Here is a 27,963-nt window from a genome sequence, read left to right on the forward strand (position 1 = left end):
TTCTTCCTTCCTTGTGAAGGGCGTGAAGGTTCACCAGCTTTGCTGAGGTGCACATCCTAGGGGGCATTTTATCTCTTCCTTCTTATTACGCACGTGGTCATACCCATCTGCAGGTAAACTGGTTACTTGAGAAAACCCTTCAAGCTTTCAATAACAGGATATCTGCCAATTACTGTTTTATTTATTTATTTTTTTAAATTTTATTTTATTTAACTTAACAATATTGTATTGGTTTTGCCATAAATTAAAATGAATCTGCCACAGGTATACATGTGTTCCCCATCCTGAACCCTCCTCCCTCCCCATACCATCCCTCTGGGCCGTCCCAGTGCACCAGCCCCAAGCATCCAGTATCGTGCATCGAACCTGGACTGGCGACTCGTTTCATATACGATCAATTACTGTTTTAATATTCCCATACAGATACAGATCCGTACAATGTAAATAGCATCTGAACAGGATGAATCAGATTTACCTTAATGTCCCTTAGTTGGGGAATGGTCTTGTCTGTAGGTGTGTCATGGCAGACTGAGACAGTTCATTCTCACCACCCGTCTCCCCATTCCCATGCCTCCAGTTCCACTCGGGACAGTCATCCTACTCTGTGCTTAGCACCATCCAACCCTCTCTCACATCTCCTGTCTCTAGAACCATTTCTACAGCCCTTCCTTTCAGCAGTTTTTGATTGACATTTAACATTCCAATTGATTTCGTGTGTGTTTGCTAAGTCACTTCAGTCGTTTCCCACTCTTTGTGACCCTCTGGGCTGTAGCCCACCAGGCTCCTCTGTCCATGGAGAGTCTCCAGGCAAGAATACTGGAGTGGGTTGCCATGCCCTCCTCCAGGGGATCTTCCCAATCCAGGGATTGAACCTGGGTCTCTTATGTCTCCCGTGTTGGCAACCTGGTTCTTTACCACCAGTGCCAACTGGGAAGCCCCTTGAATTGATTAAAATTATATATTAAGGAAGGACTGAGTAAGTCCTTAGTCAAAATTTTATTCTCTAACTTCTTATCATATCAGAAAGATCGCACTGCCTCCAGGATTCGCTTTTATGGGTCTCTTAATTTTTTGGTAGAATGCAGGAAGAGAGAGACTGTTCTTTGTGCATGAACTAGGAATCACTGACTCTTGGTCTCTTACATTTGAATGAAGGCTTCTTGATTCCATGTGAATGTAGGGGTGATCACATAATGTGTTTGATTATCTATTTTTATAATTTCTTAATGATTCACTCTCCATTCATTGAGTTCTTAATTATGTTCCATGACTTAGTACTGAGCTTAGTGAAGGGTCTCTACCACAGTGCTAGAAGCAGGGACTCAATGACAAGGGAGGTTTGCCAAGGCTCCTTTACATTTGGTGGCCACTGACTTCCTAAGCCTCATCCTCTGAGACAAACTCTGAGACCACGATAGCACCATCCTTCCCCACCCCATGACTTCTGCAACCAGCCTCTGTGTTCCCGGACGTGACTCTGGCTTTAGCACATATCTCACCAGGACTGCCAGGGACAGCTGTCATCAGCACCTTCAGTTTCTCAGTGATCCAAGCAAGATAACGTCAACTCCATAGACCCCAGTAAATGTCTATCATTGCTCAAGGAACGCCTGGCTCTAACTCGTTCCAGGGATTTCCTCCCTGCATCTGATGACCACCTGACAGAACATCCTAATTACCTGTACTTCCAGTGAAAGATTTCTGGCTGTTTTAAGAAATAAAAAACGGGGAGATGCCGGGAGCCGGCATATTGCATATTGAGTGCAGCACTTTCCACAGCATCATCTTTCAGGATCTGGAATAGCTCAACTGGAATTCTATCACTGCTGGTAGCCATGTGAGGAGCTCCGCCCCTGGCAAAGGTCATGAGGAAGGAGGCTTGGCATACGCAAAGGCAGGATCAAGCCTCAGGAGTCTCCCTGGAAATTCTCGAGCAATCTACCCCCAAAACCAGAGTCTGCCTACTTTCTGCTTTGTGCTTTCACCTGTCCCCCACTACCTCGCTCTGAAAAAAGAGTTAGCTTACAGCTCCAGTTAATAATTCCTGGGTGTGACAGTGTTTCAACCTACAAACTCCCTTGGAAGTCCTCTAGCCTGCCTGAATAGGTTTTTCCGGCCACATGTGATTGCTCAGAGCCTCCAAACTATGAGAGGCATGAGATGTTCTAAACTGTCTAAATACAGATTCCTTTGAGCAGTCAAAAGATTGATTAGAAATTGTATTGGTGAAGGGATTTTCACTTGTTGGGCCAATATTTGCTGCTAAGTCTCCATATCCCTTACCTGCTGTGTCCCTGGCAGTGTATTGATTAATATAATTGGTGTAAGTAGTAGCTTTAATGTTTGTAACCTGGGACCCTTGAGGTAATTCTTTTTCTTGTTATAGCCCACCACACCTTTGCTCTGTAGGAATGCAACTTTATCTAATGCTTTTTGGAGGCTGGCACCTGACTTTAGAATAATCACCTTTAGAGGAAAAGGCCTCTGGGCCAGAAGATGATGCAAATCACCTAAACTTTTGCATATGATAAGTTTGCAGGAAGAAAGCCTGGCTTACTGCATGACTCTACCCCTTCCCCCATTATCCTCTATGCATAACTTAAGGTATAAAAACTACTTTGGAAAATAAAGTGCGGGCCTTGTTCACCGAAACTTGGTCTCACCATGTCGTTCTTTCTCTTACCTTCTGGCTGAATTATTCAGCCTCTTTTCTCCACTGAATTTCCTCACTGAGCGATCCTTATTCTATTACTCTTTATATCCTCAATTAACGTTTAATTAAGCAGTTGTTTCCTGATCCTCGCCAACGCCGTCCCCGCTTCGAATTCCCTGGATCCACCGGGGCTGGACCCCGGCAAGATGTGCTCCTGAAATTCAGGGCATTGCATTGAATGTTGATGTAGAGTGTTGTTTTGATGGGGCTCATGTCCTTCTTTGAATGTATTTTTGATTGCTGAAATGGTTGAGTTTTTGCTCTAGTAAACTACCGTAACTTAACAGTTTAGGCACGGGAGCGTGAGAGGGCACTTCTCTGCTCTCCAGGCACTGTGTTAGGTTCCTAGGACCTCTGTCGTGAGCGGCCCACACTGAGGTTTCAAACCACCGTATTCATTCTCTCCCACTTCTGGAGGCTTGAGGTCTAAAATCAGTGTGTTCTCAGGACCACACTTCCTCGCGAGGCTCTCGGGGAGAAATCTCTTTACCTTTTCTACTCCCTGGTGGTTCCTCGAGTTTCCGGGCCTGTGCCTCTGTCTCGACATGACCGTCTTCCCTGTGTCTCTTCTCTTCATATAAGGGTCCAGTCATTGGATGAGGACCCAGCTTGAGTCAGTACGATCTTATGTTAACTAGCTATGTCTATGATCTATTTACACATAAGGTCACACTCTGTGATTAGAAATAAATTGGGGGGGGTGTGGGGGGCAGAGGAAGTTCTCTTCAGTGCGGTACCACCAGCGATCCTATCAGCCAAACTAAACACTCGTAAGAGTCTGGAGAGAAGCCATGGCAGTATTTCTCCATGACCACGAGACATTTATCTGTATCCATGCGATCCTGAGCAAGCCTGCGCAGCGCGGACACTGAGCTCAGGACACGAGGCCCTGGAGCAGCGGGGCCGGCGGCGGCGTTGGAGCGGACGCGGCGCCGGGGGGCGGCGCGCAGGAGGCGGTCAGGGCCTCGCAGGGCCGGCCTGCGGGTGTGGGCGGCTCTGTCGTGGCTCCGGCGGTGCTTCTCCTCCCCAGAACCCAGAAGGGTGAGGAGAGATGCGCTCTGGCTTGTTCCTGGTTTCAGGGCCACTAAGCGTGGCAGCAGTTCAGAGCCCCAGGAGGTGAAGTCCTCGTTTCAAGGGTGGAGATGGGAGGGCAGCGCGGGAAACTGGCTGCCCCGGCAGGGGCTTTTCCTGAGGCCTTCCTGGAGGCTTAGCTCCAAAGCCGAGGTGTATTTAATGGTGGAGCCCTGCTGACCCAGCTCCCTTGTTTAGATGCTGTGCGTGTTTGGTGAGAGAGAGAGACAGAGAGAGAGAACGTGTAGGGAGGCAGGGAGAGGAAAAGAGGGGGAGAGAGAGAGAGGTGGAAGGGAGGGCGGTGCAGAGGGAGGCAGAGAGACTGAGCCCCTGCGGCGGACCGGGGTCCTGGACCGTCACAGCTGAGGTTCCAGCCCCTGCGTGAGGCTGGAAGGCTGCCCCAGCGCACCCCTTGGAGCCAGCTTCCAGGTGCCTATGGAGGCATTATTACTGTACGAAGCTGCAACATCTCAAGGGCCTGTGTTCTGTCTCCAGACTTAGCTAGCTGAGAATCTCCTGCGTTCACAGGGGCAGGTTTCCCAACCTGCCCACATGTCACAAAAGAACAGTGAGCTTGTCGCCTCCCTCAGATCTTCCTGATGAGAAACGCCTGGGAGCAACCAAGACAAATCTCCTTTACTGATGGATCAAGACTGCACAGGCCCACTCACAGGGCTTCTGCTTCCCTGGCTCATAGAGATTCCTGTAAGCTGTGAAGGGTGCAGCATCCGAAGGGCAGGAGTTCAGCTCAGAACGACTTGTTCTGAAGATAAGATAAGGCAAGGTGATGGAAGGAGTAATGACAACTTTTCACTAACAACATAACTTCTCAAATCTTTCACTGTTTTCAGATTGGGATCTTTTGGAGACCCAACCAGAGGAGCGTCTGGAAATCTTCTCAAACTAAATGTGATATTTCTACCTATGAGTTTACACCGGACACATTTTTATGTTATTCCTGATACTTATTCAAACACAAGGAAATACCAAAACTCTGGAGTGTTTCATGGTTATATAGTTTTAAGATACGTTGGGTTAAACCCATGAATGAAACTTATAAAATTTCTTGCCAATACAGTGTGTAGTATTCAATTAATATACAACCTTTGTGTTATTAATCCGATCAAAATTTCTTCTCTTATGAAGGTGATTCCTCATTTATTTCATCTCTGGAAATGTTTAGTGATTCAACCTGCCGATAGCAAAGCTTAAGACTCTACGTTAGCCACACAACCAATGAGTGTTTAGCGGTATCCATCTTCGTCTTAAGTGAAATAGCACAGGGAAATTATGCTCTGATCCATCTCATTCAATAAAATACTCGCTTTCATATTTAATAATTGGCTATCACTTTTTGTATTTTTTACTATTATTTCCTATGATCGTATTGTTCTAAGTGTTTCAAGGTCTCTTGTATTGAGATGTAACTACATTTGTTCTCGATTACTCGTTCGGTTTATCTGACTCTTTGCGACCCCATGGACTGACTGTAGCCCACCAGGCTTCTCTGTCCGTGGGATTCTCCCAGCAAGAACACTGGAGAGGGAAGCCATTCCCTTCTCCGGGGGACCTTTCCAACCCAGGGATCAAATCCATGTCTCCTGCATTGTCAGGCGGGTTCTTTACCACTGAGCCACCGGGGATGCCCAGCTACATTTATCCATAGTTTAAAATTGTCATCTGAGGGGATTACATAACACACACTCATTCTTTTCAGTTTCTTGTTTGCACAGCACAGCGTGTAGGAGTTTAATCCATGTTGCTTCCGTAGTTTTTTCCTTTTTATCTCTAAGTACTATTCTTGGGTTTGTATTTTCGTTCACCTGTTTTGTTTAGCTGTTAGACATTTGAGGTTTTGCCAGCTTTCTGGCCATTACGAATAAGGCTTCAGTGAACATTTGTGTCTTAGTCCTTTTGTGGTGGATGTATTCATATCTCTTGGGTAAAATCAGGATGTGGAATTACTGGTCTGGTAATAGTCTGGTCAACTTTTAACCCTGTAAGAAAGTAGTGATATGTGCCACTTTGTGTACTTGAGAAAGACTTTCTCTAGAAGTGCATTGCTCAGCCAAGGAGATATGTGGTTTTCTGGAGACATCACCCAGATGGCAGCATAGGAGACCCCAGCTTCCCCTCTCCCTTAGAGATCAACAGTGTGACAGCTGTTCTTGAACAACACACCTCCCGAAAAAGAAATGACAATACTGTGATGAGAGAGTGTGAATGATGTATGAATGATGAATGGTGTATAAAGAGCTGTACGTATTTAATGTATGAACATCAGGAGTTTTGAGGTGAGTATATATCTGTGAAACCATCATGCCAATCTGTGTAATAAACATATCACCTCCAAATGATTCCTCTTCCCTGAGAGAGCAGTGTTAGTGCAAGCTGTGCTGGTGGTCACTTTGTAGAAAATGAGTGTATCAGATTTGTATGTAGAAAATGAGTGTACCGCATGTTCACCTTCAACTTACTCAGTGCTATGGGCCAATAATATTTTAATAAAGATTGAAAAAATAAAATTGCATGACTATTTTCCTGAGTGGTTGCAGCTTTTGTATCCCTACCAATGGTGTGGGAGAGTTCTGGTTGATCCACGTTTTCTCCACACAGGGTTTGACCAGTCTTTTAATTTTAGCTTTGTGCAATCCCATGGGGACAAGTTGGTGTCCTGTGGTGTCTGGTGTTGTGTTGTTTAGTCACTACCTCATGTCCAGCTCCTTTTTGAACCCAGGTCTCCTGCTTGGCAGTCAGATTCCTTATCACTGCACCACCAGGGAAGCCTGTCCTGTGGTGTATATGCATTATATTCTTTATTAAGCATCTATTATCTTTATGTTTAAAGTCACACATTGATTTGTATTACTTTGTGTTCAAAAATAACTTTCTTCATGTATGAATGATGTATAAAGAGCTGTATGTATTTAATGTATGAACGTCATGAGTTTTGAGGTGAGTATATATCTGTGAAACCATCATGCCAATCTATGTAATAAACATATCAGCTCCAAATGATTCCTCTTGCCCTGAGAAAAGTTGTGTTTTGGGGAATAAAATTTGTCAGTTCTTTGCTTTATGGGTTGGTGGAATTCAGGGTCACTTGTCAGCCCTTCTTCTCACTGGATGCTCTCCCAGTCTTATCCCATCTCTGCCTTCAGCCACAATTACCATATTTCTCTCGGTAGCTCTAACATATGTATCATCTGTCTTACCTACTTAGAGACTCAGTTCACATCCCAAGTCTGAGTTCTAGATGCTTATATCTAGGCTCTTACATGGGTTACAGAGCCTTCCATGTTCTGACAGCAGTCTGCCTTTTTAACCTCATCATGCTGCACTATTTTGATTTCTATGTAGGATAATATCTTTCTATATGATCTTTTCCACGTGTGGGGGGTCACTTACACTTTGTTGAAAAAAAAAGGATGAGCAACAAATGACATGAACAAGCCATGGTTTTATTGATAATGCACTTCAGAAAATTAAAAAATTTAGACATGTAAGGGTCCCACATACCACCTGAACTCAAATAAATGTGAATGTCTAGGTTTGAAAAGTAAAAATAACTTTTGAAATAGGAGCTATGATATTTCAAACTTAGTAGAAGATAGAGTATGGAAATAACTTTTAAAAATATAGTGAACAATTTGTCCAAGGAGGTGTTTTCATGGGGATTAGAGTAGGTTACATGTGTTTGTAGAAAGAGAGAGACAGACAAACAATATTTTATCCAATACATTGTGAGTGGTGACTATACGTTTGGAAAGGAAAATGCATCCAAGGGAACCTGTTGCACCAGCATTCAAGCTCCGGGAACAGCTCTCTGAACGTCCCCGAGTGTGGCCGCTGCCCAAGGACATCTAAGGGGAAGAGACTCGGCCACAGAAGAGGATGCTGTTGGTCTTGATGTGCTTGATGAGGAACAGGAAAGGGTGATCGCAGCGGAAACGCTCACGAAACGGTAATGATGTGCGTATAATAACCACACCGGTAGCAGCCGCGGCCTCCGTGCCCTCCTCGGTCACCTCCACAAAGGACTTGTGGAAGACCTTTGATACCGCCAGATCACGGCTCCCGGTCATGCCCGAGAAGTTGGCGACCCCACCACGGAAGGCATCCACCATCCCCAGGGCTTGCAGTGTGGGCACGAGGTCGTAGCTCTCTTCCACTTTAAACCGAGGCAGGTATAAGTCCACTTCTCTCTTCCCCATATTCTGTGGGCTCGTCCACGCTATTAACTTCTCAGCAGTGAGCTGGTCTTCAAGCTGTAACAGTGGAAAAGGAACAACTGTCAGGATTCTCATGGTCATGGAGCCCACCTAACCTTGGATTGAAATGTCTGGGAAACCTTTATTTTAACAGTAAACATGAATACAGGAGATTCAGTTTATTACATTTTCTCTGAGGGGGAAACAATAACAGTCCTGAATATATATCATACGATCAAATAAATGTTTTTATACATTTATAACTTTGCTCTTTCTATGTATGTATGTACACTATATACGCGTATACAGAAATGTCTATACACATGTGTGGATGTGTGTTATATAAACATGCACACAGAAATGAAACAACATGTGTTTCATGTGAAGGTCATGTCTGACACTTTGTGACCCCATGGTCTGTATCCCTCCAGGCTCCTCTGTCCATGGGATTTCCCAGGCAGAAATACTGGAGTGGGTTGTCATTTCTTCCTCGAGGGGACCTTCCTGACCCAGGGATTGAACCCGTGTCTCCTGTGGCTCGCACACTGTAGGCGGATTCTTTACCATTGAGCCACTGGCACCTACTCCAGTACTCTTGCCTGGAAAATCCCATGGATGGAGGAGCCTGGTGGGCTGCAGTCCATGGGGTCGCTGAGGGTCGGACACGACTGAGCGACTTCACTTTCACTTTTCACTTTCATGCATTGGAGAAGGAAATGGCAGCCCACTCCAGTGTTATTGCCTGGAGAATCCCAGGGACGGGGGAGCCTGGTGGGCTGCCATCTATGGGGACGCACAGAGTCAGACACGACTGAAGTGACTTAGCAGTAGCAGTAGCAGTAGCAGTAGCAGATGTTATTATTATTATTATTATTTTTTGTTCTATGCTGCCAGCCAGTACTACCAATCTATGAGCAGCCCACACAAGCACTGAATCACTGGAAATGTGAGCAATGGCAAGGAGACAGTGAATACCAGGTTTTACCTCCTGCAGACCGTCTACTTCATTGGGCAGCAGCACCAACATGCTTAGCTCTTCGCCTTTGTACGGGATTTCCAGGATCTTGGCTTGCACGTCCTCCAGTGACACGAACTTGAAACTATTGGTTTGTTTCATCATCTGCACAGGTTTGCTTGTATCCTGCAGTAAATTCATGTGCAAAAGAATGCCAAGTGAGCAGTAGGCCAGGAAAAAAGATAGTATTATTGAGACACCAAACTCAGCCTCCTAAGAGATGATCTGGGAAATTTGTGTCTTAGAGATAAGAGTTTCTTCCAGGAATCCCCAGTAAATAAAGTTTAAAAAAAGGACAAGAAAATAAGCCTTGACAAATTCTATCTTCTATACGAGTTATATATTAATTACCATGTATTTAAATTTCACAGTGCATGTAGCTACACTTGGTTATACACGTAAATTACAGACAATACCTTGTTCAGCCAAAACTTTTCCTCTGCAGTATGTTCTTCCTTAAATTTCTGGTTCCACTGCCCTTTGAAGTAGACGGCGTTCACCAGAACCAGAACAGTAGAGCTGTCGAGAGAGTCTTTGGGAAATAGGTCCTTGATTTTTCCTGCAAAGACAGAAAATCAAAGGTCTGTCATGAAAGGCACGAGTGGTTTATCTGTCAGATACGTTGAAAGTTACAAGTGATGATTAAATATTCACACAAGTCAGCCCGTGAGGGACTCCATGCCCAGCGGTTCACTAGGTGAGGCTTTGCTCACGGCCCGAGCCTGATGGAGTCGCCCTCATGCAGACGCCCCTGCTCCTGACTGGGAAGGTGTTCAGTCTGTGTGTGTGGGGACATCAGTCATTTCACAAGGAATCCTGATGAACTGATTTCTGATATTTAAGATGCCATGATATTTCTATGATACTTAAGATGCCATGCTGTGCTAAGCCTCTTCAGTCTGTGAGCCCACGGACTGCAGCCCACCAGGCTCCTCTGTCCATGGGACTCTCTAGGCAAGAATACTGGAGTGGGATGCCGTGCCCTCCTTCAGGGGCTCTTCCTGACCCAAGAATTCTGGGTCATCAATTCTGACAATACGTTGTTCATCAGAACTGATGAACAGGTCATCAATTCTGAAGAACTGATTTCAGCTGACCTTTACTGGTCAGTTTTCTTCTTCCCTTTCCTCCCTTCCTGTTCCCTCAGTAGCTTTGTCTCTTGTTTCCATTCCCTGTCTTCTTCTTCATTCTGCACATTGAGTTGCTGTAGGTTAAGCCTATGTTTCGGAAGGGAGGTAGGATACGGTTCATGGGATGGAGACGTTGTCCAGCCCCTCCCTGGGTGGGGTGGACACTGTGACAATCCAGTGGGAGGGGGACGTGGGCCAGGACCCTTCTCCTGCAGGTGGTCATTTCTGCAAGAAGGATGGTGTAACGGAGAGGGGCTTGTTTCCCAGTTAAGAAAGCAAAAGTGGACTCTTCATATTTTCTCTTAGGGATTATAACCCGGAAGTTACGCCTTTAATTTAGAACAACTTATGAATCAACCTGAAGTCTGAGCAGAGACTTGGGATCCACAAGACACTGTCTTCCAGGGTCAGCTGTGCCTGCAGGGGGCTGGTCCTGGGAGCACCCCCGCCCGTTTCTCTCCACACTGACGTGGACCGTCCACCCCCTGCAGGGCCTCCCCACCCTCTGCAGTCTCATCTCACCGCGCCCCTGACAGCCCGGTCAGGGTCCAGCACCGTGTTCACACACAGCGGGGACTCAGCCGTGGTTTGTAATGAGTGACTCTCTCATAACCTACCATTGGTTTGGCTCTCCACCCAGGAATTAATCATCTTTCGACTTTCCTCTGCAGCATTTTTAAAATCAGCAGATTCCACACTGGCTAGATAAAATTTCTGAACATTATCCAGGTATTCCTATGACATGAGCAGGAAGAAAGCAGGAATGAAAAGTAATTTATCAGTAACTATGTAGGTATTCCCAAATTAAATTAAATGTGTTAAATCCTGATCAAGCAGAGGTCACAGGCCAATCCCTAGCCCCCCCTTACTGGTGTGCTATCACCCTCTGGACTCTCCAGCAGGGGCAGTTGTGGTCAGGGAGCCTGGCGCCCCTGGGAGTAATGCCCCCGTGTGGGTCCCCAGGCTCCTCTGCACCCTCCCCCCATTAGGAGATGGGGCCCGAGGACCAGGGATGCAGACCAAAGGCGTGACAGACCAGGAAACTCACCTGGAGAAACCGAAACTCCTTTTCTCCGTAGAGCCTGTTGGCGACACTCAGCTCATAGGCATCAGTGGATTTCTTTAATTCTGTCAGAAGCTTTTGAAAGTGTTGATGAACATTTCCTGGCTTTTCAACCTTCAAATGTCAAAAAGTGAGCTCATTGGAGTCTCTGTCAATGTAAACTCTACATGCCCAGGGGTCTGTGGATCCCTGTCTAGAGGGAGGTATCCCCAGGGATGATGGTTGTGGTTATTTCCCCTAATTGGTGTGTTTTACCGGTATAGCCTTCCTAATCCTTACAGCCGGTCTCCTAGGCAATTCTTTCTCCTGCTCAGACATCCCTCTTTTCTCCTTTGAACTCCCACGCAGCGCCGTTCCTCCAGGCACTGTCTTAGCTGTCTGCAATGCTTAGGGTCACCTCCTCAGCTAAAGTTAGGCTTCTTGAGGGCCAGACCATAGTGCGTCTCTGACAGTCATCAGCTGTGTGAGAAAGTGAAATCTGTGTATCGTCCTAGGTTATGACGTGAAGCCCTGTTATACTCCTGGTGGGATTGTCTTCTAAGACCTGTTGACTCTGCCCTACGGCTCTTCGTTCTGATGGCCGCACTTCTCGGTGTGGGAGAAGTGTGTGTCTGGGACTCTGCCAGCAGCTGTACACCAGCATCTCTAAGTCTTTGGCTGGATTCACATGATGACAAGAGAGTGCAGAGGGCTAAGTAGCTTCTCCAAGGAGACAGAGCCAGGTTTTCAACCCAGGCTTGTCTCAATCCAGAACCTTAACCTTGCTACCTGAGAGTTTTGGACGAGCCTATAAACAATAGCTCTCAGTTAATCACTTTCCATAATATATTTTGATGCCTACCTATTGGTCTTCATAATATGAACTACCATCATGATTTAACATTATCCAATAATAATATTAATATTATGAGTTCATACTATGCAATGTTAGAAACATGTTATAAATAGTATAGTTATTATTTTGCTATAATAACCATAATAAAATACGTACTATACATCAGAGTTTTCATTTTCCTGGCCCTGCTATTCTGTTTCACATGGATTTGCATGTATTGCAGCAGACATTTTATCATCCCCAGTGAACTGGGATGAAGTCACTGTGGCTCAGAGCAGTTGTATTGTCCACATTTGTCATTCCTGAACAACAGAGCGCAGTCTGAAGCCCCTTTGGGTTTCCGAGCCCTTCCCGTGAAGCACATGCTACTCTCCTCTAGGATAACAAAGCCGTGAAGCACATATATGTAACGTGAAATGAGCTACAACTCTGTCCGCTGGGTTTCACTTAAGATGTCCCTAAAAGTGGACTTTCCCCACTTGGTCTGAAATTCCCAGTTTAAACTATGACCCTCTTGGATATGTGATCCTCTAAATCCGGTGCCCTGTGACTCACGTGCTCTTTTGCGGCTCCTCCTCTTGTGTTCTCTGCGATTTTATTGAAGTGAAGGACCTGGAGGAGACAGACAGTGGGGCAAAGAAGTGTCACCTGATATATCTGTGTGCATCACAGTCGACCAAAAAGAAAGAAAAAAGTCAGGAAGAAGAAAGGAAAGAAAATGCAAACCAAGTACCAAACCAAACAAAAAACCCCCAAAGCATAGGGAACAAAGAAAAGAAGAAAGAATATTCAGTGCAAACACTTGCTTCTTAAAAAACACAGTCGTGTGTGGGAAACACAAAGCTGCTTGAGCGCTGTCCACTTTAAAGAACTGTGTCTCGTTTTTCATTCATCGTTGAGGAAACATGTAAAGATATCTCCCGTGGACTTTAGTCAGGGCCTCACTTCTACTGAAGTCTTCCATTAAAGCCTCACCTCTGGTTGTTGGGCAGTTGTAGGGGTTCATCCCAGCCCCCAGAGGAAGTCCAGGCACAGGAGGCAGGTGGGGAGCCCTGCCCCCATAACTCTGTGCCCACCCAGTCGTGGGGCTGCTTGAGCTTCCCCTGGGACCCTGGGGACAACAGACCTGTGGTCATCTGCACAGCAGCCAGCAGACACCCCATGCAAACCTGTGATGGAAAGGCAGCTGCCACCTACCTTCTGCATCTGTGATGCGGTGTTTTCTCGGGCCCCTAAGTAAGTCATGGCTAAGGCTGACGAGATACTGAAAGGCGACAGGAAGATGTTTTCCTTCTCTGATTTTCTGATCTGGTGGAACAGATCAATTGCAAGGTGGATGATTGCTTCACTGAGGGAACTCATGGTGGCCGGATGTGGTCTGGAAGTCCTGGAAGAGCATCAGATGCATTTTATCATCACTCTAGGGAAGGAAGGTAGTCTGTAATGAGAATTTCTAAAAGAAATGCCTTATGTGTGGGTTGTGGATTTCTGGCAACGAAGATTTTTCCTTTGTATACATTTAGTAATTAGAAGGCTTGAAATTAGGAATACCGGAGTGGGTTGCTATGCCTTCCTCCAGGGGATCTTCCCCACCCAGGGACTGAACCCACATCTCTTACAGCTCCTGGACTGGTAGATTTGTTCTTTACCACTAGTGCCACCTGGGAAGCCTTATTTATAGAAAACGTTTCTTAAATATAATAGAAACTTGATGTTATACATTTCATAATTGAGAGATGTACCTGTATCCATCTCATAATTAGACGACTATTGAAATTAATACTTAAAGAACGGTTTTCGAAAAAGTAATAGCGTATCTTTACTGTTTCTTCCTTACTGACTGCACAAGAGTGGGTAAAAGTGCTTTATAACAGAGGTTGTGTTGTTGTTCAGTTGCTAAGTCGTGTCCAACTCTTTGCACTCCATGGACAAGCTCCTCTGTCCTCCACTACCTCCCAGAGTTTGTCCACATTCATATTCATTGAGTCCGTGATGCTGTATAACCATCCCATCCATGCTGCCCCCTTTCCTTTTTCCTTTCAATTTTCCCCAGCCTCCAGGTCTTTCCCAGTGAATTTATAACAGATTCAAAGGCAAAACTGATGTGGTAACATCCAGCCATCTCCCATCAGGTACCTCCGTGCCTTACTTGAAGGATCTGTGGATGCTGGACAGCCTACCCCTGATACACGTGCCCCCGAGGGAACGTGGGTTTTCTTTTAGAAATAAGTAAATTACCTGTGGACTAAATCAGGAGAAAAAGTTCTTCTGTGGCAGAATACGTAAAATACCATCATACCAAATGAAATATTTAACACACGCACGATAAAACATCACATTCATTATTATTTTCAGAGAGGACTCCTGAGTTAGCGCAGAGCTGCTGGAAGCACTTACCTGTGTTCCTGGAGGAAGCAGAGGTGGGCAGGCAGCCTGTAAGCTTGTGTGCCGGGCGTGCTCAGCCCTGAATATATATACCTCTACCAGCCGCCGCCCTTTCCTCAAGGCAGGTGGTATTTCAAGATCAACTTCTGATTTCGTCACCACTTACCTTCAACTTCATGAGGAAGAAGTCTTTATGAGTCAAGACAAGATTATTGACCAACTCCTGTAAGTCCTTTCCTTCTGCAGAAGAAATTGTGCCCTACCATCCATGGTCATGGGAAACGCATGTACGTGCCTTTCTGGCACCTGTGACAGTACACTTATGTGGCAGCTTCTTCACGTACCCTCAGGAACTAGGACCAGCCAGAAATAACCCTTAAAAATCTTTCTTCTCTTGTTAATACATGTTGACTTGTGTTTAAGAATACTTCTAACACAAACTATTGAAACGCTGACATTTTTTAAGTTCTGAAAAGGCTGTTTCTTTAAAAATATTTTGTATACCTGGGAAAATAGCTCAATGTCTCAGCTGAAGAGACATTGGCAAACTGTGTCAGCTGTAGGTGAAGACCAGGCATGATCTGCCTCCCCTCGAGGCTGGACCCTGGCGCGGTCCTCCCGGTGACCCCATTGTCCTCGTGGTTAATCCCAGCTGTGCCCTGGTTGCTAAGGTCAGAGGGCAGCTCATTTTCCAGCAGACTCACTTGCTCTCAGTGAGAAGAACAACGGATACAAACAGGACCCATTTTAAGGGCAGTTTTCTAATGCTTTTTACGAAGATTTCTCAGAAAAGTAAATAGCTTGAGCTCCAGAACTACAACATTTCTCCATCATCCTGATCTGCAGCACACCCACTTCTGATTCATGACCAGAACAACAGAGTCAAATGTCTCTAAGAAAAAAAGAGGAAAAAATGTGTTCTTTGAATGGCATGGCTGAGTCTCACCACTGGAGTCTCATCTCTTCAAGCATCTGGTGTTCCTGTAATAGAATAATATTAAACACTGCTGTTTTAATACAAAACACTGGGGTTTTCTATTCACCCATTTTCCTCTTTAGTACCATGTTTAGGTTGGTGAGTTGGTTTTCCCCATTTCACAGATAACAGAATTGAGCTAAAGAGTGACTGAACAGACGCTCAAGTGGTGAATTGCCCAGGTGAGCTCTCCAGGCAGGTAGCTGGTTCCAGGAGGCTGCGTGTGTATCCCCTCCCCACAGGGAGGTGTAGACAGACTCCAGGCGTTTACTGACAAATCTCCTTGTGTTTAGATGAAAAGAAGCTGCGTCTTCTGCCCTCTCAGTAGAGATCATGTTCTCCCACAAAATATAAAGGGGTGGGAATGGGTCCCTAATTTCACCTCCAAGGACTCCACAGTCATTAGGGAGGAAGGCAGGGTTTCAGATACTCTTTTAGGGTTGTGTAAAATGGCAGTTTCAGTGTGGACATATGTTTTAATTTCTTGGGCATATTCTTAAGAATGAAATCTGTGGGTCAACGGTAAGTTTACACTTGATCGATTGATTGGCTGAATTTCACTCTCTGATTGATTTAGAAGAACTACCAGACTGCCTTCCCCAGCAGCTGCACCATTTTACTTCCAGCAGGTTAGGAGAAAGCACGTGTGTGTGGGCTCCAATCCTCTCCTCACCCGGCACTCAGTACTGCGCTTGGTCCAAGTGTGCAGTCCCAGCACAGCACCCACTCACAGGAAGCCTCACCCACCTCAGAGTCCCAGAAGCACAGGGATGGAGACACGAGCTGGAGGAAGGGGAGACCTGTGTGCCTAAACCGGAAAGATGATTCCTGAGCTCAGCCCTGCTGCTCTTAGGGCTCCTCCTGGTTATGTGTCCTGACCCCCGAATGACACTGGAGGTCAAAGACCCCAGAGCTGAGACTGGGTGGGCTGAGCGAGGATGGAGTCTGCTGGAGTCTAACGGCAGAGCTGAGTCTAAAGAAGAAGGAAATAAGCAGGAGAAAAGATCCAGGACGGAAAACAACAAACATGAGGTATAAGAGCTCCCAGTCAAGGCTGCGTCACGGGTGCTGTCAGAGAGCAGGGAAGCCCCCTGAGCAGGGTGAACAGGGTGAACAGGCCAGAGCAGGGTGAACATCTTTGGGTTCAAAGAGAAAGGGCTCTGAGCCCAGAGACAGAAGCAAGGAGCCCCGGCTGGGCCTGGAGGAAGCCCAGGGGACAGAGCAGGAGACGTGGACTCAAGGGAACCACTGACTGCGCTGATTCCTCCTGTGAATAAGTTACTGAGGTTGGTGGTGCAGGGGCTGGCTTTGTGGAAAAGCAACTAACTGATGAAGATCAAGATTTTGTTCTGGAGGAGGAAATGGCAACCCACTCCAGTATTCTTGCCTGGGAAATCCCAGGGACAGAGGAGTCTGTCGGGCAACAGTCAGTCCATAGGGTGGCAAAGAGTGGGACACGACTGAGCATGTATGCAAAGCAAAGGATTTTGCTTAAATTTAGAGGGAACTTTGGTTAGTTCAAATAAGAATCCATATCACATCCTTGTCCCTCTCCTTTTCAAAAGTGCTCCTGGCATGTATTAGACAAGGTGAAGACACCACGATGTCACACAGTGTCACAGGACACTCAGCACTTCTCAGACGATTCTGCAAGTCAGTACTTGCCACCCGTCTTTGGGTATTTTCTAAATATACCAACATCATTGGCATCATGAATCCCAGAATCCAATAAAACTGAAGAGGAAATGACATGTCCAGGAACCATCCCACGTATTTCTAATACCTGTGTAGGTTGCTTCAAAATAGCTCCTCTGCTCTCCTCCTGTTTTCTTCCGTCCTTGTGAAGGGCGTGAAGGTTCACCAGCTTTGCTGAGGTGCACATCCTAGGGGGCATTTTATCTCTTCCTTCTTATTACGCACGTGGTCATACCCATCTGCAGGTAAACTGGTTACTTGAGAAAACCCTTCAAGCTTTCAATAACAGGATATCTGCCAATTACTGTTTTATTTATTTTTTTTAATTTTATTTTACTTTACAATATTGTATTGGTTTTGCCATATATCAAAATGAATCTGCCACAGGTATACATGTGTTCCCCATCCTGAACCCTCCTCCCTCCCCATACCATCCGTCTGGGCCGTCCCAGTGCACCAGCCCCAAGCATCCAGTATCGTGCATCGAACCTGGACTGGCGACTCGTTTCATATACGATCAATTACTGTTTTAATATTCCCATACTGATACAGATCCGTAGAATGTAAATAGCATCTGAACAGGATGAATCAGATTTACCTTAATGTCCCTTAGTTGGGGAATGGTCTTGTCTGTAGGTGTGTCATGGCAGACTGAGACAGTTCATTCTCACCACCCGTCTCCCCATTCCCATGCCTCCAGTTCCACTCGGGACAGTCATCCTACTCTGTGCTTAGCACCATCCAACCCTCTCTCACATCTCCTGTCTCTAGAACCATTTCTACAGCCCTTCCTTTCAGCAGTTTTTGATTGACATTTAACATTCCAATTGATTTCGTGTGTGTTTGCTAAGTCACTTCAGTCGTTTCCCACTCTTTGTGACCCTCTGGGCTGTAGCCCACCAGGCTCCTCTGTCCATGGAGAGTCTCCAGGCAAGAATACTGGAGTGGGTTGCCATGCCCTCCTCCAGGGGATCTTCCCAATCCAGGGATTGAACCTGGGTCTCTTATGTCTCCCGTGTTGGCAACCTGGTTCTTTACCACCAGTGCCAACTGGGAAGCCCCTTGAATTGATTAAAATTATATATTAAGGAAGGACTGAGTAAGTCCTTAGTCAAAATTTTATTCTCTAACTTCTTATCATATCAGAAAGATCGCACTGCCTCCAGGATTCGCTTTTATGGGTCTCTTAATTTTTTGGTAGAATGCAGGAAGAGAGAGACTGTTCTTTGTGCATGAACTAGGAATCACTGACTCTTGGTCTCTTACATTTGAATGAAGGCTTCTTGATTCCATGTGAATGTAGGGGTGATCACATAATGTGTTTGATTATCTATTTTTATAATTTCTTAATGATTCACTCTCCATTCATTGAGTTCTTAATTATGTTCCATGACTTAGTACTGAGCTTAGTGAAGGGTCTCTACCACAGTGCTAGAAGCAGGGACTCAATGACAAGGGAGGTTTGCCAAGGCTCCTTTACATTTGGTGGCCACTGACTTCCTAAGCCTCATCCTCTGAGACAAACTCTGAGACCATGATAGCACCATCCTTCCCCACCCCATGACTTCTGCAATCAGCCTCTCTGTTCCCGGACGTGACTCTGGCTTTAGCACATATCTCACCAGGACTGCCAGGGACAGCTGTCTTCAGCACCTTCAGTTTCTCAGTGATCCAAGCAAGATAACGTCAACTCCATAGACCCCAGTAAATGTCTATCATTGCTCAAGGAACGCCTGGCTCTAACTTGTTCCAGGGATTTCCTCCCTGCATCTGATGACCACCTGACAGAACATCCTAATTACCTGCACTTCCAGTGAAAGATTTCTGGCTGTTTTAAGAAATAAAAAACGGGGAGATGCCGGGAGCCGGCATATTGCATATTGAGTGCATATTGCATATTGAGTGCAGCACTTTCCACAGCATCATCTTTCAGGATCTGGAATAGCTCAACTGGAATTCTATCACTGCCGGTAGCCAGGTGAGGAGCTCCGCCCCTGGCAAAGGTCATGAGGAAGGAGGCTTGGCATACGCAAAGGCGGGATCAAGCCTCAGGAGTCTCCCTGGAAATTCTCGAGCAATCTACCCCTAAAACCAGAGTCTGCCTACTTTCTGCTTTGTGCTTTCACCTGTCCCCCACTACCTCTCTCCGAAAAAAGAGTTAGCTTACAGCTCCAGTTAATAAGTTCCTGGGTGTGACAGTGTTTCAACCTACAAACTCCCTTGGAAGTCCTCTAGCCTGCCTGAATAGGTTTTTCCGGCCACATGTGATTGCTCAGAGCCTCCAAACTGTCCACACTGAGAGGCATGAGATGTTCTAAACTGTCTAAATACAGATTCCTTTGAGCAGTCAAAAGATTGATTAGAAATTGTATTGGTGAAGGGATTTTCACTTGTTGGGCCAATATTTGCTGCTAAGTCTCCATATCCCTTACCTGCTGTGTCCCTGGCAGTGTATTGATTAATATAATTGGTGTAAGTAGTAGCTTTAATGTTTGTAACCTGGGACCCTTGAGGTAATTCTTTTTCTTGTTATAGCCCACCACACCTTTGCTCTGTAGGAATGCAACTTTATCTAATGCTTTTTGGAGGCTGGCACCTGACTTTAGAATAATCACCTTTAGAGGAAAAGGCCTCTGGGCCAGAAGATGATGCAAATCACCTAAACTTTTGCATATGATAAGTTTGCAGGAAGAAAGCCTGGCTTACTGCATGACTCTACCCCTTCCCCCATTATCGTCTATGCATAACTTAAGGTATAAAAACTACTTTGGAAAATAAAGTGCGGGCCTTGTTCACCGAAACTTGGTCTCACCATGTCGTTCTTTCTCTTACCTTCTGGCTGAATTATTCAGCCTCTTTTCTCCACTGAATTTCCTCACTGAGCGATCCTTATTCTATTACTCTTTATATCCTTAATTAACGTTTAATTAAGCAGTTGTTTCCTGATCCTCGCCAATGCCGTCCTCGCTTCGAATTCCCTGGATCCCCCGGGGCTGACCCTGGCAAGATTTGCTCCTGAAATTCAGGGCATTGCATTGAATGTTGATGTACAGTGTTGTTTTGATGAGGTTCATGTCCTTCTTTGAATGTATTTTTGATTGCTGAAATGGTTGACTTTTTGCTCTAGTAAACTACCGTAACTTAACAGTTTAGGCACGGGAGCGTGAGAGGGCACTTCTCTGCTCTCCAGGCACTGTGTTAGGTTCCTAGGACCTCTGTCGTGAGCGGCCCACACTGAGGTTCCAAACCACCGTATTCATTCTCTCCCACTTCTGGAGGCTTGAGGTCTAAAATCAGTGTGTTCTCAGGACCACACTTCCTCGCGAGGCTCTCGGGGAAAATTCTCTTTACCTTTTCTACCCCCTGGTGGTTCCTCGAGTTTCCGGGCCTGTGCCTCTGTCTCGACATGACCGTCTTCCCTGTGTCTCTTCTCTTCATATAAGGGTCCAGTCATTGGATGAGGACCCAGCTTGAGTCAGTACGATCTTATGTTAACTAGCTATGTCTATGATCTATTTACACATAAGGTCACACTCTGTGATTAGAAATAAATTGGGTGGGGGGTGTGGGGGGCAGAGGAAGTTCTCTTCAGTGCGGTACCACCAGCGATCCTATCAGCCAAACTAAACACTCGTAAGAGTCTGGAGAGAAGCCATGGCAGTATTTTTCCGTGACCACGAGACATTTATCTGTATCCATGCGATCCTGAGCAAGCCTGCGCAGCGCGGACACTGAGAGCTCAGGACACGAGGCCCTGGAGCAGCGGGGCCGGCGGCGGCGTTGGAGCGGACGCGGCGCCGGGGGGCGGCGCGCAGGAGGCGGTCAGGGCCTCGCAGGGCCGGCCTGCGGGTGTGGGCGGCTCTGTCGTGGCTCCGGCGGTGCTTCTCCTCCCCAGAACCCAGAAGGGTGAGGAGAGATGCGCTCTGGCTTGTTCCTGGTTTCAGGGCCACTTCTCGTGGCAGCAGTTCAGAGCCCCAGGAGGTGAAGTCCTCGTTTCAAGGGTGGAGATGGGAGGGCAGCGCGGGAAACTGGCTGCCCCGGCAGGGGCTTTTCCTGAGGCCTTCCTGGAGGCTTAGCTCCAAAGCCGAGGTGTATTTAATGGTGGAGCCCTGCTGACCCAGCTCCCTTGTTTAGATGCTGTGCGTGTTTGGTGAGAGAGAGAGACAGAGAGAGAGAACGTGTAGGGAGGCAGGGAGAGGAAAAGAGGGGGAGAGAGAGAGAGGTGGAAGGGAGGGCGGTGCAGAGGGAGGCAGAGAGACTGAGCCCCGGCGGCGGACCGGGGTCCTGGACCGTCACAGCTGAGGTTCCAGCCCCTGCGTGAGGCTGGAAGGCTGCCCCAGCGCACACCTTGGAGCCAGCTTCCAGGTGCCTATGGAGGCATTATTACTGTCCGAAGCTGCAACATCTCAAGGGCCTGTGTTCTGTCTCCAGACTTAGCTAGCTGAGAATCTCCTGCGTTCACAGGGGCAGGTTTCCCAACCTGCCCACATGTCACAAAAGAACAGTGAGCTTGTCGCCTCCCTCAGATCTTCCTGATGAGACACGCCTGGGAGCAACCAAGACAAATCTCCTTTACTGATGGATCAAGACTGCACAGGCCCACTCACAGGGCTTCTGCTTCCTTGGCTCATAGAGATTCCTGTAAGCTGTGAAGGGTGCAGCATCCGAAGGGCAGTAGTCAGCTCAGAATGACTTGTTCTGAAGATAAGATAAGGCAAGGTGATGGAAGGAGTAATGACAACTTTTCACTAACAACATAACTTCTCAAATCTTTCACTGTTTTCAGATTGGGATCTTTTGGAGACCCAACCAGAGGAGCGTCTGGAAATCTACTCAAACTAAATGTGATATTTCTACCTATGAGTTTATACCGGACACATTTTTATGTTATTCCTGATACTTATTCAAACACAAGGAAATACCAAAACTCTGGAGTGTTTCATGGTTATATAGTTTTAAGATACGTTGGGTTAAACCCATGAATGGAACTTATAAAATTTCTTGCCAATACAGTGTGTAGTATTCAATTAATATACAACCTTTGGGTTATTAATCCGATCAAAATTTCTTCTCTCATGAAGGTGATTCCTCATTTGTTTCATCTCTGGAAATGTTTAGTGATTCAACCTGCCAATAGCAAACTTAAGACTCTACGTTAGCCACACAACCAATGAGTGTTTAGCGGTATCCATCTTCGTCTTAAGTGAAATAGCACAGGGAAATTATGCTCTGATCCATCTCATTCAATAAAATACTCGCTTTCATATTTAATAATCGGCTATCACTTCTTTGTATTTTTTACTATCATTTCCTATGATCGTATTGTTCTAAGTGTTTCAAAAGTCTCTTGTATTGAGATGTAACTACATTTGTTGTCGATTAGTCGCTCGGTCGTGTCTGACTCCTTGCGACCCCTTGGACTGACTGTAGCCCACCAGGCTTCTCTGTCCATGGGATTCTCCCGGCAAGAACACTGGAGAGGGAAGCCATTCCCTTCTCCGGGGGACCTTTCCAACCCAGGGATCAAATCCATGTCTCCTGCATTGTCAGGCGGGTTCTTTACCACTGAGCCACCGGGGATGCCCAGCTACATTTATCCATAGTGTAAAATTGTCATCTGAGGGGATTACATAACACACACTCATTCTTTTCAGTCTCTTGTTTGCACAGCACAGCGTGTAGGAGTTTAATCCATGTTGTCAGTAGTTTTTTCCTTTTTATCTCTAAGTACTATTCTTGGGTTTGTACTTTCCTCCACCTGTTTTGTTCACCTGTTAGACATTTGAGGTTTTGCCAGCTTTCTGGCCATTACGAATAAGGCTTCAGTGAACATTTGTGTCTTAGACCTTTTGTGGTGGATGTATTCATATCTCTTGGGTAAAATCAGGATGTGGAATTACTGGTCTGGTAATAGTCTGGTCAACTTTTAACCCTGTAAGAAAGTAGTGATATGTGCCACTTTGTGTACTTGAGAAAGACTTTCTCTAGAAGTGCATTGCTCAGCCAAGGAGATATGTGGTTTTCTGGAGACATCACCCAGATGGCAGCATAGGAGACCCCAGCTTCCCCTCTCCCTTAGAGATCAACAGTGTGACAGCTGTTCTTGAACAACACACCTCCCGAAAAAGAAATGACAATACTGTGATGAGAGAGTGTGAATGATGTATGAATGATGAATGATGTATAAAGAGCTGTATGTATTTAATGTATGAACATCAGGAGGTTTGAGGTGAGTATATATTTGTGAAACCATCATGCCAATCTATGTGCCCTGAGAAATGTTATGTTTTGCGAAATAAAATTTGTCAGTTCTTTGCTTTATGGGTTGGTGGACTTCAGGGTCACTTGTCAGTCCTTCTTCTCACTGGATGCTCTCCCAGTCTTATCCCATCTCTGCTTCAGCCACGATTACCATATTTCTTTCAGTAGCTCTAACATATATATCATCTGTCTTACCTACTTAGAGACTCAGTTCACATCCCAAGTCTGAGTTCTAGACGCTTATATTTGGGCTCTTACATGGGTTACAGAGCCTTCCATGTTCTGACAGCAGTCTGCCTTGTTAACCTCATCATGCTGCACTATTTTGATGTCTATAAAGGATAATATCTTTCTATATGATCTTTTCCACGTGTGGGGGGTCACTTGCACTTTGTTGAAAACAAAAAATGATGAGCAACAAGTGACATGAACAGGCCATGGTTTTATTGATAATGTATTTCAGAAAATTAAAAATTTAGACATGTAAGTGTCCCACATACCACCTGAACTCAATGTGAATGTCTAGGTTTGAAAAGTAAAAATAACTTTTGAAATAGGAGCTATGATATTTCAAACTTAGTAGAAGATAGAGTATGGAAATAACTTTTTAAAATATAGTGAACACTTTGTCCAAGGAGGTGTTTTCATGGGGAATAGAGTAGGTTACATGTTTTGTAAAAAGATAGAGACAGACAAACAATATTTTATCCAATACATTGTGAGTGGTGACTATACGTTTGGAAAGGAAAACGAATCCAAGGGAACCTGTTACACCAGCATTCTAGCTCCGGGAACAGCTCTCTGATGTCCCCGAGTGTGGCCGCTGCCCAAGGACGTCTAAGGGGAAGAGACTCGGCCACAGAAGAGGATGCTGTTGGTCTTGATGTGCTTGATGAGGAACAGGAAAGGGTGATTACAGCGGAAACTCTCAGAATTTCTTCCTGCTCTTTCAATAATTTCTACACCAGTAGCAGCTGCGGCCTCCGTGCCCTCCTCGGTCACCTCCACAAAGCACTTGTGGAAGACCTTTGACACCACCAGATCGCGTCCCCCGGTCATGCCCGAGAAGTCGGCCACCCCATCACGGAAGGCGTCCACCATCCCCAGGGCTTGCAGTGTGGGCACGAGGTCGTAGCTCTCTTCCACTTTAAACCGAGGCAGGTATAAGTCCACTTGTCTCTTCCTCATATTCTGTGGGCTCGTCCACGCTATTAACTTCTCAGCAGTGAGCTGGTCTTCAAGCTGTAACAGTGGAAAAGGAACAACTGTCAGGATTCTCAGCGGTCATGGAGCCCACCTAACCTAGGATTGAACTGTCTGGAAAACGATGGTCTTCACAGTAAACATGAATACAGGAGGTTCAGTTCTATTATACATATAAACTCACTATACTATATACATATATTTATATACAGCATGTAATCTCATTGTATAAGCTGAATATTTTGTAATAGTTATATGATAAACTGAGCCTTCTGTATATATATGTGTATATATATCCATACATAACAGCAGAACGATTAAATAAATTTATTTTGTAAAAGATGAACTATATATCTTCACTTCTTAAGTTGCCAGATCACTACATGTTTCATTTTCAAATAGTCTTGTCTTGTTAATGTCTTTTTGTGCATAGTTTTTGCATGATATAATTATAGTGTACAACCCATTATTATTCCTTTTACTTGCTTGATGTATTTGAAAACATTTCCTGTATAGATATGTTTCTCTGATCAAGTTTAAATTGTTACATAATACCACCATTAAGTAGAGATTCAGTGTATGTGTTTACTTAATTAACATTTTTAGGCATCGTGTGTTAGTCCCTAAGCTACCGCATATATATTTTACGTGTGGCAAGTTCACTGCAAATTCAGCATCATTGGTATTACAGTAATTGCAGATGGCCATTTATGGAATGACTTTTACATGCCGGATATTGTTATTGGTTTCTTTACAAATTATCTTGAACCAATATAACAATGCTAAAAGGAAGATTCACTTTTTTTTTAATTCCCAGCAATGAGGCTCCAAAGAACTCTGAGAGAATGCGTCTGAATAGAAAGTGAGCATCAAGATAGGTTGGTTTGTCTGCTCTCTACGAAGCACGTGATTCAGTCTGCAGAATGGAGCTCAGCAGTGTTTTACTTTGTTTGATGTTGTTCATGAGTGAAAGAGTCACCTACATTTGACTCTTAGTCTCCCCTGTCTTCAAATGAATAGACTGGAGTAGGTGAAGTTTTGACGGTTGCAAAATATTCACATGTGAGCCAAGCATATTACTTTTTGAAGTGGCATTCTAGTTTTCTCAGAGTATTACTGGGGCCTGTGAAGTTAAGATTTTCTACATATTCTTCCATATCACACTATAAGGTCTATTTTTTTGGAAAGTGACAGGATGCCAAGTTCTCCTTCATGATTTTCCATTAGACTCAACAGAGAAGAAATGACACACTCCAGTATTTTGCTCTCCTGGCACATCACCAGCATTCTGTGAGCACTGCTTCTGTGAGCAGCCCGCACAGGCGCTGTGTCGCCAGCAATGTAAGCAGCAGCATGAAGCGCCACAGGCACCAGGTTTTACCTCCTGCAGACCGTCTACTTCATCGGGCAGCAGCACCATCATGCTTAGCTCGGAGCCTTTGTACGGGATTTCCAGGATCTTGGCTTGCACGTCCTCCAGTGACATGAAATTGAAACTATTGGTTTGTTTCATCATCTGCACAGGTTTGCTTTCATCCTGCAATAAATTCATGTGGCCAAAAATGCTAAATGGGCATTAGTCCAAAAGAAAAAAAAAGATAATCTTATTGAGATACCAAACTCATCTTCCTTCTAAGAGATAGTTTGGGAAATCTGTGAATTAGAGACAAGAGTTTCTTCACCTATACCAACTAAATAAAGGCAAAAAAAGACAGCCTCGATAGATCCTACTTCTACTCGCAGTTATAAAGGAAATGATCAAATATGTATTTAACTTTCACATTGTACAGAGAGCTATGTTACATTATTATATATTAATTACAGACAATACCTTGTTCAGCCAAAACTTTTCCTCCACAGTATTTTCTTCCTTAAATTTCTGGTTCCACTGCCCTTTGAAATAGACGGCGTTCACCAGAACCAGAACAGTAGAGCTGTCGAGAGAGTCTTTGGGAAACAGATCCTTGATTCTTTCTGCAAAGACAGAAAATCAAAAGTCTGTCATGAAAGGCACAAGTGGTTTGTCTGGAAGATGTTTAGAAAGTTGCAACTGATGATTAAATATTCACACAAGTCAGCCCGTGAGGGACTCCATGCCCAGTGGTTCACCAGGTGAGGCTTTGCTCACGGCCCCAGCTTGATGGAGTCACCCTCGTGCAGACGCCCCTGCTCCTGACTGGGAAGGTGTTCAGTCTCTGTGTGTGGGAGCCTCAGTCATCTCACAAGAAGCCCCGATGGCCTGATTCTAGATACAGTTTCCACGAATCACATTTCTGCATCCTTCCCTCACTGCCTGCCCTGCGTCTTCTCCTGTTTCCTCCAGCCTGTGTTCATTCTCCTGTTCTTCCTTGCTTCCTCTGTCTCTGTCTTTTGAAATTTGAGCTCAATATTCTGAGGAAGTAGCCAGAATACTCTTCTGGACAATCAACATGCACCCAGTAATCTAGAGCACGTGGCAGACACCATTCCTTGAGGGGTCTTCATCTTCATTCTCCACGTTGAGTTGCTGTAGGTTGGTGCTCTGTTTTGGACAGGGAGACTTTGTCCAACCACCTGCCCTGGGAGGGGAAGACACCTATGACAATCCTGTGGGAGGGGGACATGGGCCAGACACCTCCTACTGCAGGGTCATTTCTGCAGAAAGGGTGGTTTGGGGGAGAGAAGGTTGTTTCCCAATTAGCAAAGGGAACCTTTCTAATATCTTCTCTTAGGGAATCATAATCCAGAAGTTAAGCCTCTAATTAAAAGAAACACTTACGAATTAACCTGAAGCCTGAGCAGAGACTTGGGATGCACAAGACACTGTCATCCAGGCTCAGCTGTGCCTGCAGGGGGCTGGTCCTGGGAGCCCCACCTGCCCATTTCTCTCTGCATGACGTGGACCGTCCACCCCCTGCAGGGCCTCCCCACCCTCTGCAGTCTCGTCTCACCCCTGCTCCTGACAGCCCGGTCAGGGTCCAGCACCGTGTTCACACACAGCGAGGATTCAGCCGTGATTTTTAATGAGTGACTCTCTCATAACCTACCATTGGTTTGGCTCTCCACCCAGGAATTAATCATCTTTCGACTTTCCTCTGCAGCATTTTTAAAATCAGCAGATTCCACACTGGCTAGATAAAATTTCTGAACATTATCCATAACATTATCCATAATATTCCTATGACATGAGCAGGAAGATAGCAAGAATGAAAAGTAATTTATCAGTAACTATGTAGGTATTCCCAAATTAAATTAAATGTGTTAAATCCTGATTAAGCAGAGTTCACAAGCCAATCCCTAGCCCCCCCTCACTGGTGTGCTATCAGCCTCTGGACACTCCAGCGGGTGCGGTTGTGGTCGGGGAGCCTGGCGCCCCTGGGAGAAATCTCCCCATGTGGGTCCCCAGGCTCCTCTGCACCCCCCGCC

General features: G+C 45.5%; 2 protein-coding genes across 4 annotated transcripts; both read right to left on the reverse strand.

Annotated features, from left to right (window-relative positions):
• Positions 1-7,224: 7,224 nt before the first annotated feature.
• Positions 7,225-14,542, reverse strand: LOC786348 (serpin B4). 3 transcript variants are annotated; one of them, XM_024984455.2, is made up of 8 exons: positions 14,436-14,542; positions 13,236-13,425; positions 12,594-12,650; positions 11,189-11,317; positions 10,758-10,875; positions 9,427-9,569; positions 8,981-9,136; positions 7,225-8,052 (listed from the first exon to the last, which is right to left on the reverse strand). In XM_024984455.2, the coding sequence occupies exons 2-8, from the start codon at positions 13,398-13,400 to the stop codon at positions 7,648-7,650; spliced, it is 1,173 nt and encodes a 390-aa protein (XP_024840223.1). In that variant the 5' UTR covers positions 13,401-13,425; positions 14,436-14,542; the 3' UTR covers positions 7,225-7,647. The 3 variants fall into 3 exon arrangements, with proteins under 3 accessions (XP_024840223.1, XP_024840224.1, XP_059737098.1); XM_024984456.2 differs by having other exon boundaries at positions 13,236-13,458; positions 14,436-14,522; XM_059881115.1 differs by lacking the exon at positions 14,436-14,542 and having other exon boundaries at positions 13,236-14,428.
• A 9,235-nt stretch (positions 14,543-23,777) lies between these two features.
• LOC100337223 (serpin B4) lies at positions 23,778-27,715 on the reverse strand. Its single transcript, XM_024984459.2, has 4 exons — positions 27,585-27,715; positions 26,390-26,532; positions 25,940-26,095; positions 23,778-24,597 (listed from the first exon to the last, which is right to left on the reverse strand). Exons 1-4 carry the CDS (start codon positions 27,706-27,708, stop codon positions 24,193-24,195), a joined length of 828 nt encoding a protein of 275 aa, XP_024840227.1. The 5' UTR covers positions 27,709-27,715; the 3' UTR covers positions 23,778-24,192.
• Positions 27,716-27,963: the final 248 nt, after the last annotated feature.

The sequence above is a fragment of the Bos taurus genome, chromosome 24 (genome assembly GCF_002263795.3).
Source record: "Bos taurus isolate L1 Dominette 01449 registration number 42190680 breed Hereford chromosome 24, ARS-UCD2.0, whole genome shotgun sequence".
Taxonomy (NCBI): domain Eukaryota; kingdom Metazoa; phylum Chordata; class Mammalia; order Artiodactyla; family Bovidae; genus Bos; species Bos taurus.

Excerpts from the sequence above, each read along its gene's own strand:
- LOC786348 (XM_024984455.2), bottom strand. The coding sequence starts at position 13,400 with ATGAGTTCCCTCAGTGAAGCAATCATCCACCTTGCAATTGATCTGTTC. Across the intron at positions 10,876-11,188 it reads AGGAGTTTCGGTTTCTCCAG|GAATACCTGGATAATGTTCA; the intron begins GTGAGTTTCCTG and ends CTCATGTCATAG. Across the intron at positions 9,570-10,757 it reads GGTGGAGAGCCAAACCAATG|GAAAAATCAAGGACCTATTT; the intron begins GTAGGTTATGAG and ends CTGTCTTTGCAG.
- LOC100337223 (XM_024984459.2), bottom strand. The coding sequence starts at position 27,708 with ATGGATAATGTTATGGATAATGTTCAGAAATTTTATCTAGCCAGTGTG. Across the intron at positions 26,096-26,389 it reads AAAAGTTTTGGCTGAACAAG|GATGAAAGCAAACCTGTGCA; the intron begins GTATTGTCTGTA and ends AATTTATTGCAG. Across the intron at positions 24,598-25,939 it reads AAGTAGACGGTCTGCAGGAG|CTTGAAGACCAGCTCACTGC; the intron begins GTAAAACCTGGT and ends CCACTGTTACAG.